At 49.4% G+C, this 14,747-nt stretch overlaps 1 protein-coding gene across 1 annotated transcript; it reads left to right on the top strand.

Annotated features, from left to right (window-relative positions):
- Positions 1 to 1,796: 1,796 nt before the first annotated feature.
- On the top strand, positions 1,797 to 12,644 carry Ubiad1 (UbiA prenyltransferase domain containing 1). The gene is made up of 2 exons (XM_051173873.1): positions 1,797 to 2,547; positions 10,546 to 12,644. Exons 1-2 carry the CDS (start codon positions 2,019 to 2,021, stop codon positions 11,031 to 11,033), a joined length of 1,017 nt encoding a protein of 338 aa, XP_051029830.1. The 5' UTR covers positions 1,797 to 2,018; the 3' UTR covers positions 11,034 to 12,644.
- The last annotated feature ends 2,103 nt before the right edge of the window (positions 12,645 to 14,747 follow it).

Raw genomic sequence — 14,747 nt, 5'->3', positions numbered from 1 at the left:
GTGAGAAGGACCCAGAAACCTTGAGGCAGAAATGTAGGACAGAGGAAAGGCCCGAGTTAATCTTAACTCGTTAAACAATAAAAGACTCTTTGCTTTTGCATTGAAATGGGTCTCTTGGTCATTTTGGGGTTTAGAATGTGGGCACAACAAACCCTGTCTCAAAATAGACAATTTAATATATAAGAGATGTACCAATGTTTTATAATTTGAAAACATTTTTGACTAATGGAGAGCCTTTACCTTATTTGCAAATGTTTATACACTGTAATCCTGGCACTTGCACAACTGAAGCAGGGGGATCTTGAGTCCCAGGGTACATTTGATGCTGTGTCAAAAAGTAAGAGGAGGCAGGCAGTGGTGGCACATGGCTTTAATCCCAGCACTCGTGAGGCAGAGACAGGTGGATCTCTGAGTTCGAGGCCAGCCTGGTCTAATGAGCAGGGCCAACAAGATGTCCCAGGATAAAGGCACTTGCCACCAAATCTGAAGACCCGAGTTCAAACCTCAGAACCCACATAGTGGATGGAGAGGATCTAACCCTGCAGGCTGTCCTCTGGTTCAGCACATGTACACCATCTCCATAAACATCTGGAAAAGATAAATAACATTAATTTAAAATGTAAAACTTGAAATAAAGAGTGGAGAGATGGTTCACTGGTTGAGTACTGGCTGTTGTTTCAGAGGACTGGGGTTCAGTTCCCATATCAGGTAGATTATCTACCTACTGTGCAGAAGTCTTGGCACCACATCAAAGTGTGTGGATGCATGTCTATAAACTCAGCACTCAGGGCATTGGAGAAAGCTTAGTTCAGACTTTCAAGGTTATTAGGGGCTATAATGCCTGTTCTAGGCCAACCTGGGCTACATAGGTCCCTATCCTTTTATTATTGGATTTTATGGGAATGGGTATTCTGCCTGCATGTATATCTACTGTGATCTTCTTGCATGAATGCATACCATGTGTGTTTCTGGTGCCCTTAGAGGCCAGAAGAGGGCACCAGATCCCCTGGAACTGGATTTAGAAGTGGTTGTGAGCTGCCTTCTGGGTGCTGTGACTTGAACCCAGGTTCCCTGGAAAGGCAGACACTGCTCTTAAACACTGAACCATCTCTCCTGGCCCTGTTTCCAAACAAACAAACAAAAACAGTATATCTTGTAGGTCTTTGCATATTAGTACACTTAGCTTTTTTTTTTTTTTCCTTACAGCTAGCTATATATATTCCATAATATTGCACCTTATTTTCTTTTTGCCCCGGTTTGGCTCTCTGTTTATGAACACTTTTTCTTTTCTTTCTTTCATTCCCTTCCATTTGATGTTCCGTTTCTCCTCCTTTCCCCTTCCTTTCCCTCTTCCCACTTTTCTTTCTCTGTTTTCTTCTTTAGAACGGGGTCTCAAGCAGCTTGGGCTGGTCTCGAACTTAACTATATAAGGGATGTCCTTAAACTTTCTTCCTGCTGTAATCTTCCAAGTTCTAGAATCACACCGTATTTTCAACGTCGTATTTATTGGGGTAACCAAGCCCAACACAAAGAGTCTTAAAACAGTCACATACACTGCAAAGCGACACTCCCTTAAATCCTTGAACTGCTTTTCGTTTATTTGTTGAACCGGGGCTCTGGCCTTTGACCACGCCCCTCTCCGACCACGCCCCTCTCCGGATTTTTCCCGGCCCTGCCCGCTCCGGGCCTGGGTTTCCGGACGGCCTCTTGAGGCCGATGCACAAGATGGCGGCGCCGGCGGCCCGCTGGATCCCGTGGGCCGTGGCGGGTTTTTGAGTTGTGCGGGACAGGGAACCCCACAGGCCTCGCCCAGGTGACAGGTGGTCGGGGCCGAGCCGCCCACCCCGTGCGGGTGCATGGCCTGCTCTCTGCTGTCCCCTGTTTTTGCCTCCTCCCAAACCCTGTCCCGGGGCGGAACCAAAGAAAGGTCAGGCCAGGCTGCGCCGCCTATCTTCGTCCTGGGGCAGTCCCCGTGAGTGGCTCACTTTTAGAACTGACTTTAGCCACGTGTAGCTCCCATGGCTGCGTTGCAGGCCCCGGGGGAGAAGATTAACATCCAGGCAGGAGAGACGACCAAGGTCGGGGACAGGGAGCCGCTGGGGGACGACTGGCCCGAGCAGGACCGGCTTCCTCAGCGTTCCTGGAGACAGAAGTGCGCCTCCTATGTGTTGGCGCTGAGGCCTTGGAGCTTCAGTGCCTCACTCACCCCTGTGGCCCTGGGCAGTGCCTTGGCCTACAGATCCCAGGGTGTCCTGGATCCCAGGCTGTTGGTGGGTTGTGCAGTGGCTGTCCTGGCTGTGCACGGGGCCGGCAATTTGGTCAACACTTACTATGACTTTTCCAAGGGCATTGATCACAAAAAGAGTGATGACAGGACTCTGGTGGACCGAATCTTGGAGCCCCAGGATGTAGTACGATTTGGAGTCTTCCTCTACACCTTGGGCTGTGTCTGTGCCGCTTGCCTCTACTACCTGTCCACTCTGAAACTGGAGCACTTGGCTCTCATCTACTTTGGAGGCCTGTCTGGCTCCTTTCTCTACACAGGAGGTAAGAATTGGTGTGTTTCCTGCTCTAAGGTCCCAATTGCCTGAACTGAAAACTGCTACTTTACATAGGAATTGTAGAAGTGTCAAAGATGCTTTATTAAATTAGGCCACTTGACTGGAAATCCAAAATGTACGTGCCATGGATACTTTGAAAACTTTTGGGTTTGGCATTGGATTATGAACACTACTTACCAGCTGGAGACATGGCTTAGACTTAAAGATCTCTTACTTTGGGGGGCTGGAGAGATGGCTCTGATTAAGAGCACTGGCTCCTCTTCCCGAAGTCTTGAGTTCAATTCCGAGCCACCACATGGTGTCCCACAACTATCTGTAATGGGATCTGTCCTCTTCTGGCTTGCAGGCACATATATATTCAGACAGCATTCATATACCTAAAATACATAAGTAAATAAATCTTACACTTACTCGGTAGGGGAGATACCATGATCACAAAGTGGCCCTCCTAGAGGGAGTCTTAACCATTGCACTCCAGATGTGCTGAAATGACCCCAATGATTTCCCTAAATGCAGGAAACTAGATTGCATTAGAGAGAGAAGAAAAGATCTCTTACTGTTCTTGCAGAGGAACCATGTTCAGTTCCCAGCTCCCATATTGAGCACCCCACAAACACACTTGACTTCAGGTCTAGGGGATCAAATACCTTCTTGGGGCCTCACACACACACACAAAACACAATGTAGGCTGGCAAAATGGCTCAGTGGATAAGACATCTACTGCCAAGCCTGATGACTTAAGTTTGATCTCCAGGACCCACAAGGTAGAAGGAGAGGACCAACTTTCAGAAATTGTCTTTGAAACTCTGACACATGTGTAGGCACTCAAAATAAAAAAGTTTAGCATATAATAAGAAAGCATAGTAGTAACTATGTAAACCATTACATAGACATATCATTTTTCTTTTCGTCATCTTCCGATTTATTCTCTTGGGACCGTTGTGTATCTGGCCCGTCATTAATTGAAGCACATAATTGGGTATAAGAGGTGGTAAGCGCTACGGTGACTGTGCAGAGAAGGGGACACAGATGACTATTTTAAGTAGTTTGGTTGGCAGGGACCTCACTAAGGAGGTAACACCTGAGCTAGATTGAAGGTGGTGAGAGATGATGGATATGGCTTGTGGATGTCCGGGAGTAGAACTCTAGGTATGGGGAACAGCGGATGCCAATGGGCCTGATGACTTTGAGGAAGGGAAGAAACCCACACAGTGTGCATGAGGGAGGTAGTCCAGGGAGCTAGAGGAAGAGGGGTGGGAAGCTTGCACACTGATTGGCAGGTCCTCCCTTTGGGCCTCTGGGTTTTAAAGTGTAGGAACCATTGCAAGGTTTTGAACAGCAGTGTGACGTCATGGCTGGAAAGAGTCTCTCTGGCTATGGTATTAGGGATGGATAAGTAGGGTGGAAGAAGAAAGGCCAAATCAGAGGCCTCGAGCAGTTCTGGCAAGATGTTCGGTGGCTTGCATCAAGGTGGTGGCCACAGAGGTGAGGCTGGCAAGTTCTGAATAGACTGGAGGTAGACATTGTTGGCCAGTAGATTGGATCTTAGGTAGAGATACCACAGAATTAAGTTTAACTCAGAAGGTTAGGCCTGAGCAGCGGAAGGGTACAGTTGATGTCATCGTGCCAGACAGGAGAAGGGCAAGGCTAGAATGGGTGTTTGGAGGGAAGTCAGGAGATTAACTTTGAACGTCTTAGTATTAGAGCTCCAAGTGGAGGTGGGTAAGTGTAAAGCAGCTGGTTAATGGTTAATGGGTAATGGTGGAGGCCTGGGCTAGAGAAACAGGCATTTGGGAGCCGCTGGCTCATAGGGAAAGTAGAGTGGGTGGGAAAGCACCGAGGACCAGGTCTACCCTGAGAGGAGGGGAAGATGAGGACCATGTAGAGGAGGCGGAAGGAGTGGGAGAAAACCAAGAGACTCTGGTTGCCGGACAGCCAGTTGTAAATTTGGGGCAATTAAGAAAGTTGAGGTGCAGGTGGGCAGATCTCTGTGAGTTTGAGGCCAGACTGGTCTATATAGTGAGTTCCAGGTAGACCTTATCTCAAGACAAAGGAAGAGAAAGTTTGATAGAGGCTGAGCATAGTGGTCCACACTTGCAATACCTGCACTGAGAGACTGACCAGGAAGGTTTGTACAAGTTCTGTCTCAAAGTTTGATAAGGGAAGCCTGCCCAACACTGGTAGAAAGTATAAGGTGGAAGGACGAAGCCCACTGTTGGTCAGCTTCCCTTTACTGTAACAAAATACCCGAGTTAATCAACTTAAAATGAGGAAAGGCTTATTTAATTTTAAAGGCTCAATTTATGGTTGATTGACCTGTGGTATTTTGGTCTTTGGCAGGAAGCCATAGCTGAGAAAGGGCATTTATCTTGGGTGTAGAAGTAAATAGAGGAAGCGGAGTGGGCTAGCCTTGGGTCCCAGTGTCTCCTCCAAGTACACCCCAGAGTGACTGGAAGGCCTCCTACCGAGGCTCTACTCCTCTTGAACGTTCTGCCACTGCCCAGAAAGATGACGGAGCAGATACAGTACTTGCTGCACCAAGTTTGACTTCCAGCACCATGTCAGGCCATTTCCAGCCCCACAGGGTCCAGCATCGTCTTCTAGTCTCTACAGGTAACTGCACGTGTGTTCCATCCACCCACACAGACACACATGAATAAAAATACATATTAAAGATAAAAATATTCTACCAGCCCAGGGACCAACTAACTCTTCAACATTCAGCCCCTGGGAATTCTCCAGACCATGGCATTCTCCTTAATTAAGTGACATTTTAACCAAGACTTAAAGGAAATGAAACCGGCCCTGGCCGAAGGGCCCGAAGTGCAAAGGTCTCCTCCCAGTGTAGTCCAGAGGGAGAATGAGGCACAGATCATCAGTCTGTAGCCAGAGCATGCTGCGTCTGCTTCCATCGCCCTCAGCTTTCCACTGTGCAGCCTCCAGAGCTCTTCCCTTGGCTCCTTTGGTGACAATAGCCAGTCTCACTTGTTGAGCTGGTGACTCACGCTTTAGGTTCTGAAACTCCAGGCTCATATCTGACGTCTTTTGGGGCGTAGATGCTGGGGACTGAAGAGCACCCAGTGCTCTGCTCAGTGGTACAGCATGGCAAGTGTGGGCCTTACCTGTGAACCACACCCCTGCCACACCCAGCATTGGTCAATCTCTCCCAGGACGTTTGCCAGTGACATTTCTCTCTCTCTCTTTTTTTAATGTGTTGTGGAGCAGTTCACATGCTAGAGAGGCAGTCCACCACTGACCTGCATCCCAACCCTACTCATAACTTCATCCTCTAGCCCTGTAGACCCAAAGCTATGGGCATCCTTCTCGACTTGTTTGTTTGAGACAAGGTTTCTCTGTATAACTATGGTTGTCTTGGAACTTGCTTTGTAAACCAGGCTGGTCTTGGAGGTCTGCCTGCCTCTGCCTTCCAAATGCTGGGACAGAAGATGTGCGCCACTGTGCCTGACTGGACTCTTGTTATATCTGGCACCGGCAAGTTGTATTTCTGTTAAAAATCCACCTGAGATCTTATCACCTCTCCATGTCCTGCCTCCACCATGACCGTCTTCCCTGGAGCATCGCAGAAGCTCCTAATGGTCCCTCTGCATCTGCCCTCATCCCTTTCAGGCTCTGCCAGGTCATCACCCACAGTAGCACTGTTAGTGGAAGACAGCTGGCAGCCCTCTGTTTTACACTCTTCAGTGGCACCTACCTCATTCAGAGTAAGGCCAAGTCCTTATAGTGACAGCCAGGACGCCGCATTATCTGCAAACCTCTGGCCTCCCCAGCTCTAACCTGCCCTCTTCCTCTTGGACCTGGAATACCAAGGTATGCACTTTACAGGTGCCAGTCTCCGTTTGGAATGCTCTTTCCCATCTGTGTGGCTTACTCTAACTTCCCATGTCACTCCTGACACCTTTGGGAGGCTTTGCTTTCTGTCTTATTTAAAATTATACAGTTAGCCAGGCGTTGATACATGTCTATAATCCCAGCACAGGAAGCAGAGGCAGCCTGGGCTTCCAAGTGACCCCCAACACAGTTCAAAAAAGGTCGAGTGTAATAGAAGAAGACATGCACAACAGTGAGCACAACTGCATATGTGTACATAAATCAGGCTACACGTATAAAGTACTCATGGAGCGAACAACTAAGATTGGCGTGTATTGAGATAATCTGACTTGTCTTTTTTTAATATTTATTTTTACTCTGTGTATACATGTGTTTTGCCTGCATGCATATATGTACACACCAGGTATGTGCAGGTTCCCACAGAGTCAGAGGAGCATCTGATCCCCAGAAAGTGGAGTTACAGGCAGTTGTGAGCTGCCCTGTGGGTACTGGGAACTGGACCTGGGTCCTCTGGAAGAGCAGCCAGTGCTCCTAACCACTGAGTCATCTCTCCAGCCCTGTAGATTTTCCTTTTCTCTTCTTGTTTCTCTGTGTAGCCCTGGTTGTCCTGGAACTCACTCTGTAGTTCAGACTGGCCTCGGCCTCTAACTCACAGATCTGCCTGTCTCAGAGTGCTGGGATTAAAAGTATGTACCACCACTGCCCATCTTTAGATTTCCTTTCAACATTGGCTTTTACTGGCATAGAATGACATGTAGTGGAGTGTGTTTTTTTTTTTTTTTTATATTAGACAAAAAGGGGGAATTGTGGTGATTTCGTTATTTATGATTTAATAGAGATTCCCTGAAGTGACAGGAATGCAAAGCCAGCCATACTAGTTAGCTATAGAAGCTGGGCAGTAGTGGCAGGAGACAAAGGCAGATGAATCTGTGTGAGTTCAAGGCTACCCAGGGTTACATCAGAGTGGATCAGTTTAAAAGAGAGACAGCTCACACAAAGGAGTCCTCAGCACTTGGGATCCCACACCTTTAATCCCAGTTCTAGAGAGGAGCAGGGCATACAGGACAGCCCTTTCATCCTAAGGTGGAGTTGAGAGCTAGTAGCTGGCTGCTTTGCTTCCCTGATCTGTCAGGCAATCTTGATTAAATCATGAATAATGTATCGCCACACTTGACGAGCGTGAGGAACGTTCGTACTCCCTGCATTTCCATTACTCCCTGGTGTTTCCTTGGGTTCTTCACACCAAGCCCATCCATCATCACCTATGCACAGGTAACTGCTCTTCTAGTTTCTTTCACTCAGATTAATTCTGTGTGGTCTCGAGCACCGTGTACAGGAATCTATTCCATATGGACTACTTGTGACTTTATTGTAATATGAACTCTGGTTTTTGTTGTTGTTGTTTGGGGGTTTTGTTTGTTTTGTTTTTTGAAACAAGGTTTCTCTATATGGCTCTGGCTAGCCTGGAACTCGCTCTGTAGACCAGGCTGGCTTCCATCTCACAGAATCCACCTGTCTCTGCCTCTCGAGGGCTGGGGTGGAAGTGAAGGTGTGGGCTGCCACATGTGGCCTCAGTATGAGCACTTTGAGTCCGCCTTCTTTTGCCCAGTGGGATGTTTTTGAAGCTCACTGTGTTGTCATGCATGTCAGCAGCTTCTTTTTATTGTTGAACAGCATCTGTTGAGAGACATACCCCACTGTGTTCTGCTCACCTGTTCAGGGACCTTTGGGTTATAGCTGTGTTTTTCTATTGTGACTGAGCGTTCATGTTCAAGTCTTTTTTTATGAGTATTTGTTTTGATTTCTCTTGAGTAAATGCCTGGAAATGAAACTGTTGTGACCTCCACTGGGTGACGTTTAATTCTACAAAGAGCTGCCAACCCCTTTCAGAAGTACTTGTACTGCTCATATTCCCACAGCAGCATAAGACCTAAGTGGCTCTGCACGTTTGCCAGCTTCCTCCCTGAGTTAGCCTCTTTGTGTGTAGCCAGGCTGGCTAGAAACTCATGATCATCCTGCCCCTGTCTTCCAAGTGCTAGTATTACAGGCAAGCACTACTACTTGGCCCTTGCCAATTATTTGATGTAGGTCTTAACAGATTAATCTGGCTGCTCCGAGGAGAAGGGTCCCAGTATTTCACTGGGCTATCTTCTTCAGAACGTGCTGTTGGGAGGGGTGGGAGTGGTTAAAAAGAGATTCCCATGTGGGGCACATCTCTGAGTCAGGAGGGTTAGGGCCATGTCTTACACACTGAGAGAATGCTGTCATTTTCTTACATCAGATAAGCTCAAGATTATTAGACCTTTCTCCTTCCTTGAGTGGATTTGTGCTTGGCTTTGGTGGGGGAGTTGCTTAAGGTGGGGAGCCGTGTTTCTGTTGTAATTCTGTTTTGTTTTGCTTTGTTTTGGAGCTCAAATACAGTTTTATTAGAGTCAGAGAGATCAACAGGGAAAAGCACATCTCTAGCTGCTGGGAGAAGGGAGATGGAAAAGAGAAAGAGAGAAAGTCATGCCTTTTGCAACAGAGGTAGGCAAACAGCCACGTAGCAGAAAATTAGGGGGTTGCAGAGAAGGCTTGAGTGTCTGCGGAAGCATGCTCATGGCTGAAGCTCCATAAGCAACGGAAGGAGGGGGCCTTTGGATCATCCAGCCCAAGGTCACTTCCTCCCCATCCAGAGTCCTGTTGTGTAGGTCAGTGATTGTGAGTGAAAAGGGGGGAGCGTTGTGCTAGCCTGGCCTGGGAGGAGGCTTCCTGAGTACCTGCAGTATTCACGGGGTGGGGGAGTCGGGGGTGGGCTCATGAGTTCAGGGCTGGTGTTCTCTCAAGGGAACTTCCTCCTGGGAACATGTCCTCAGATAACCAAGTCATGGGCATACCGTGGCTGTGTAGAATCAGCTTCCTGGTACTGGAGAACTGGGGGGCCATGCCTGTGATGCCTTGTGGGAATGCTGCATTTTAAAAACCAGGGGTGTTCCATTTGGTGCCAGAGACCACAACTGCTTCTGTGAAGGTGAATTTGGCCAGATCTTGGTCCTTGGTTCCTGTGATTTCAGATCCCCCTGCAGATCATTGTCATCTGTCATTTTAGACTGGTTAAAATGTGATGGGATACTCTGAGGCCATGCCTTATAGCATCATTAGATCCAAAGACTTCCCAGCCACTGTAGCAATCAGTTTGGCTCATCTCTTTGGCCACCTCCCGCCATTGCACATGGCGATCACACGGCAATACTGCCAGTCTGAGTGGGAAGTACTCTTAACCTGACCTCAGTTCCAGGTTAGAGTGTTTGTTACTGTGGCTCTGTGTTCAGTTCAGCCCTATTGCCAAGTACTGGGGAGCCCGCTGTGGGAAGCTGGGGATGCTGGGACTTTGAGTCCAAGGACAGAGGGATGTTGGGGGCTTGACTGTGTGTTGAGAGGAAGGGCAAGCCCAGAGTTTTAAAGGAACACTGGAGTGGGGTGGGAGGTTCTCACAAGATCAGGAGCCACCTAGGAAGGTGTTGCAGTATTCCTGAGTAAGATGACCCTGACTTAGACTTGGGATGTAGTGTGGTGCTGGAGGTGGAGGAGGCTGGAAGGAGGGGTTATAGGCAGGCTTTGGAGCAGAATGGTCGCTAGGGATTGAGTTGGTTTTGAAGGGAATCAAGGTGGAACACTGCATGATAACTTCCATTGTTTTCCTCATTATATGGGTGGCAGTTTCTTTATATGGAGTGTATAGGTTGTGAAATGCCATAGTGTGTCACTGGGTCTTTCAAGCTGGAAGACAGATGCGGGGAAGGCGGCAGGCAGGATGGACGGTCCGCCTTGTAGAGCTGGGGTAGGGCTGCAGAGCTTCATGGTTTAGTGCAATGGATCATAAAGCCTTTTACATGTCTTGGGCTTATGTCGTTTCTGTGTACCAGGAGCTTGGGGCACTTTGTGGCAGAAACTGGTTTTGGGAACAAAATCTAGAAGGCAAAGTTGGCATGGCAGTACCTGGCAGTTGAGGTCAGAAGCCCGAGTCTATCAGGTCGTTGGGGACCACAGTGATTGCTTATCCTCACAGCCTCTCACCAAACTCGGTCATCTCTTGAACAGCCCCTCAGTGTCCAGCCCTTGATTCACACTGCCTCTCTGGCTTTTCTGGCTGCAGGAATTGGATTCAAGTATGTGGCACTGGGAGACCTCATCATCCTCATCACTTTCGGCCCTCTGGCTGTGATGTTCGCCTACGCTGTCCAGGTGGGGTCCTTGGCCATTTTCCCTCTAGTCTATGCCATCCCTCTGGCCCTCAGCACGGAGGCCATTCTCCACTCCAACAACACCAGGGACATGGAGTCTGACCAGGAGGCAGGCATCGTCACACTGGCCATCCTCATTGGGCCCACCTTCTCCTATGTGCTCTACAACACGCTGCTCTTTCTGCCCTACCTGATCTTCAGCATCCTGGCCACGCACTGCAGCATCAGCCTGGCGCTGCCCCTGCTCACCATCCCCATGGCCTTCTCCCTTGAGAGGCAGTTCCGCAGCCAGGCTTTCAACAAGCTGCCTCAGAGGACAGCCAAGCTCAACCTCCTGCTGGGGCTCTTCTACGTCTTTGGCATCATCCTGGCACCAGCGGGCAGTCTGCCCAGGCTCTGAGGGGACATGTGGCTCCCACCACAGCGTGAGCAGCCCCTCCTTAGAATGTGCAGAAGCTGAGACTGCGAAGGGATGTGATCACCAGGGTGGGTGTTCAGCATCTCAGCATGGGCTGCCAGCGCCTGCCCCCATGTGTTAGGGTTATCTTGATAAAGATAATCTGCGTGTGATTTGTTTCCCATGTTATGGGGAGCCCTGAAACCACTCTAGTGTCCGAAGATGAATTGGGCCTACTGTCCTTGTGTTACTTATAATCTCCACTAGAGGGTGTTGTCAGGCCACTTTTGGATGGAAGGGCCTTCTCCCCTTGTTCTAAACAGAACGCCCTAATAATTTGTGAAGGAGCTGTGTCCCAGAAGAACCACAGTGATGATGCACAGTACTGCCCTGTTAGCTTGGCACATAGGAGATGGTAATAATTGGTGCCAGGTCCCATTAACATGGAGCACCTGTCCCTGAATGTGCTGCCTGCTAGAGAAAGTCCCTCATTAACAACCATGTGGCTCCCGGCTCTTTGCCTAGCGGTGGGTGGTTCAGACAACTCTGCCCTTCATCTCTCCTTTCACTCATCGCCATTGTGTGGAGAGTGTCAGCTCACCCTGCAGCAAGACAGGCAAGCCTGGGGCGGCTGGGCAAGCACTCTGCTCTCAGTACAACATGCCGCCGGGCCGCTTCCCTCTGTAGAACCCACTAGGACGGCACTAATTATTGGGACCTGAAGTGGGAGTGGGCTGGGCATTTAAAGCCCACAGGCCTTGTCCCCTCCAAGCTGCCTCCCCGGTCTACTCTTGCCTGCCCTGCATCCGTTTCCCAGTCCCCAGACTGTGGGCGACAGTAACACATGAGTCAAGTACACTTGTCCCCATCCACAGAGCTGCAGCACGGACAAAGAAAGGGTCTGTTGACTGTGCAAACCAATGGGCAGGAGTCCTGGCCCCACTCAGCCAGAGCCAGCAGCCCCGCCTGTGAAAGATCCATGAATTGTGGGTCCCTCCTCTCCGTGTCTCACGCCCTCCTGTGTGCACTTGGAAGTGTAGCATCTGCACTGAGATGAAAGCACCTCATTGTGCTGGTCTGTGATCAGCTGACCTGCAGGGCACTGCAGGGTTTTATCCTGCCGAAAACAACCTTGAGTTGGCACTGGGTCACTTTCTTGGGAAAAACATATTTTAAAATTTCCTAGAGTTCCTTTGCAGTCAGGGTGGTTTGTCTAAAAGAGAGCCAGGGTTCCTGAGCTGGGATGGGGTCCAGGAATCTGGAAAGGAGAGCTCCTTTCCTGTTCTTCCCAGCATGCCAGGTCTGTGGCATTTGGTGCTGTTGAGGGTCCTGCCTTTGAAAAAACACCTCTGACCCCTGCTTGGGGCTGACCACTGTCACCTGGAGGACCAGTGGCTCTCACTGTCCAGGCCTGACGTGGCTACCCTCCTCAGAATTGTGTCAGCTGCTACACCATGCTCTGCTACAGATTTTAATGCCTATTTTTATATATGATCCCCAGAGGCCATATTTGGTACCACATTTTATATACAGGCCACTATAATTTATATTACGTCTCCTGATTTAATGAAGGTTTCCTGTAGATTTGTTAATTAAAATATGAGAAAACATCCATCAGTGGCTTTGTGTTTCTTTGCTTCCCTCCTGCTTCACTTGCTGTGGGAGTGTGCAGAGGGCTGAGGGAGTGTCAGGCGTGGTGGGGCATACTTTAAATTCCAGCGCTTGGGAGACAGGCTGGTGGGTCTCTGGGAGTTCCAGGCCTGCCAGGAACACACGGTGAGACCCTATCTATCTCCAAAACAAAAACTCATACCAAGCCTTTGAGACAGTGCAGTGTGGTAGAGGGGCACCTCATTAGCAGTGATGAATCTGGGTGATTACTGTTTGAGCAGTGTTGAAGGGCTATGTTGGCGGGTCTTGTGTCGGCTTAACACAAGCTGGAGTCACTGGAAAGAAGAACCTCAATTGAGAACATGCCTCCGTAGGACTGGGCTGTAGGCAAGCCTGTAGGGCATTTTCTTAATTAGTGATTAATGTGGGGGGGGGCCCAGCCCATGATAGGCAGTACCATCTCTGGGTGGTGGTTCTGGGTTCTATAAGAAAGCAGGCTGGCCAAGCCAGTAAGCAGCTCCCCTCCAAGTTCTCTGCATCCGCTCCTTCCTCCAGGTTTCTGCCCTGTTTAGTTCCTTGTCTTCTACTGATGAACAGTGATGGGGAAGTGTAAGCCAAGTCCTTTCCTCCCAAGTTGCTTCGGTCATGGTGTTTCATCACAGCAGTAGTAACCGTACCTAGGACGGGTGCCTTAGGAAAGGTGGCAGGAACCATTTGGAGCCAGCTGGCCAGACCACATTCACCTCGTTTCCCTCTACCCTCCCCTACTTCCATTTTTCCTAGGCTAGGTCACCATGCTGATGGGTTAGGGACAGATCGTAGATGGAGTGGGTTTACGTTTCAGCTAGGCGTTTGACAGTACATCCTTATGAATGAGGCAGAGATCTGTGGCATGGATATCACTGTGTTAGATAAATTCCTGAGGCTGCACACACCAGGGGAGAGAGCTGATGGATCGGCATGTCAGCGGCAGCAGGAAGGGAGCCTTCAGAAGCACATTCGGGCGAGCCCTGCCCTCTGCCCTCTGCCCAGCTACTTTCCACACCTGTTATTAGTGACTGGAGTAACAGCCCAAATTGAAGCTCTTATGAACTTTGAAGGAAGGTCTTCTAGAAGGACTGATAATTAGGACAATCAGGAATTAGAAGTCTGCTTTGGTAGGTCAGCGGGACAATTGAACGTGAATAAACGCAAATCGATGCGCTCGGGCCTCCCAGACACTGGCATGGGACTGAGAAGGAGCCGACCTGTGATTCGAGAGCCTATGGGTTTTATGAATGACTCTAGGCTGCGTGGTCATACACCTTTGCCATTTGAGTCAGACTATCCTGCTCACCGGGTGAGTAGCAGGGAATCCAACTTCAGTCACCTCAGCCTCTTCCTGTGCTTATAGTGTTGGTCCCTGGGGACCCCTCATTCTCCTGGGGGCCAAAGTCAGGGATTTTAGTTAGGCCTTTGGTCCTTCATTCACCAGCTGTAAGGCTGTCTCTCCGCTATGGGGCTCAGGACTGGGGTTCACTCTTTCTCTTGAAGGGTTCGGGATGCCCTTCCTGCTGACAGGTACATGGGCCTGTGGGGTACACTGGGCCCTGCTATCCCATCCCCGCTTCTGTCCCAGTTCAGGGAACTGTCTTTTCTGTGGTCTCTGTCCACCTCCGCTGCTCAGAGCGGCTCTCCTTCCATACCTTTGCTGCACCTGTGCACAACGGCCCACTTAGGAGACTGTGCAAGCCCAGGGCTGGCCTGCCTGGAGCTGGAGGGGCTGATTTATGAATTCAGGGTGTGCTGTTTCACTATCTGCTACTTCTGTGGTAATAACCAAAGCCACACCCAGGATTTGGTCCTAACTTCAGACTAAGACAGTGATGACCTTGGTGAAGGTTACAGGGATCCACGAAATGAAGAGGAAGGCTATTACAGCCCAGAATGTGGGGGCAGAAGGCCTGCTCATCCCTGCGTTGGCCATCTTTCATAGGCTGGGCTTGAACCTGCACACCTTGTCCACTATGGGAAGTGTCATTGTGGAGACGGATCAAGAGCATGTGCACCTTGACGTCAGAAGTACCTTTGACAGTACATGGAATGCAGAATGAAGATATAGTTTGG

This window comes from Phodopus roborovskii, unplaced genomic scaffold, assembly GCF_943737965.1.
Source record: "Phodopus roborovskii unplaced genomic scaffold, PHOROB, whole genome shotgun sequence".
Classification (NCBI taxonomy): Eukaryota; Metazoa; Chordata; class Mammalia; order Rodentia; family Cricetidae; genus Phodopus; species Phodopus roborovskii.
The sequence above is the reverse complement of the archived record's forward strand: the minus strand, read 5'-3'. Positions and strand labels throughout refer to the sequence as shown.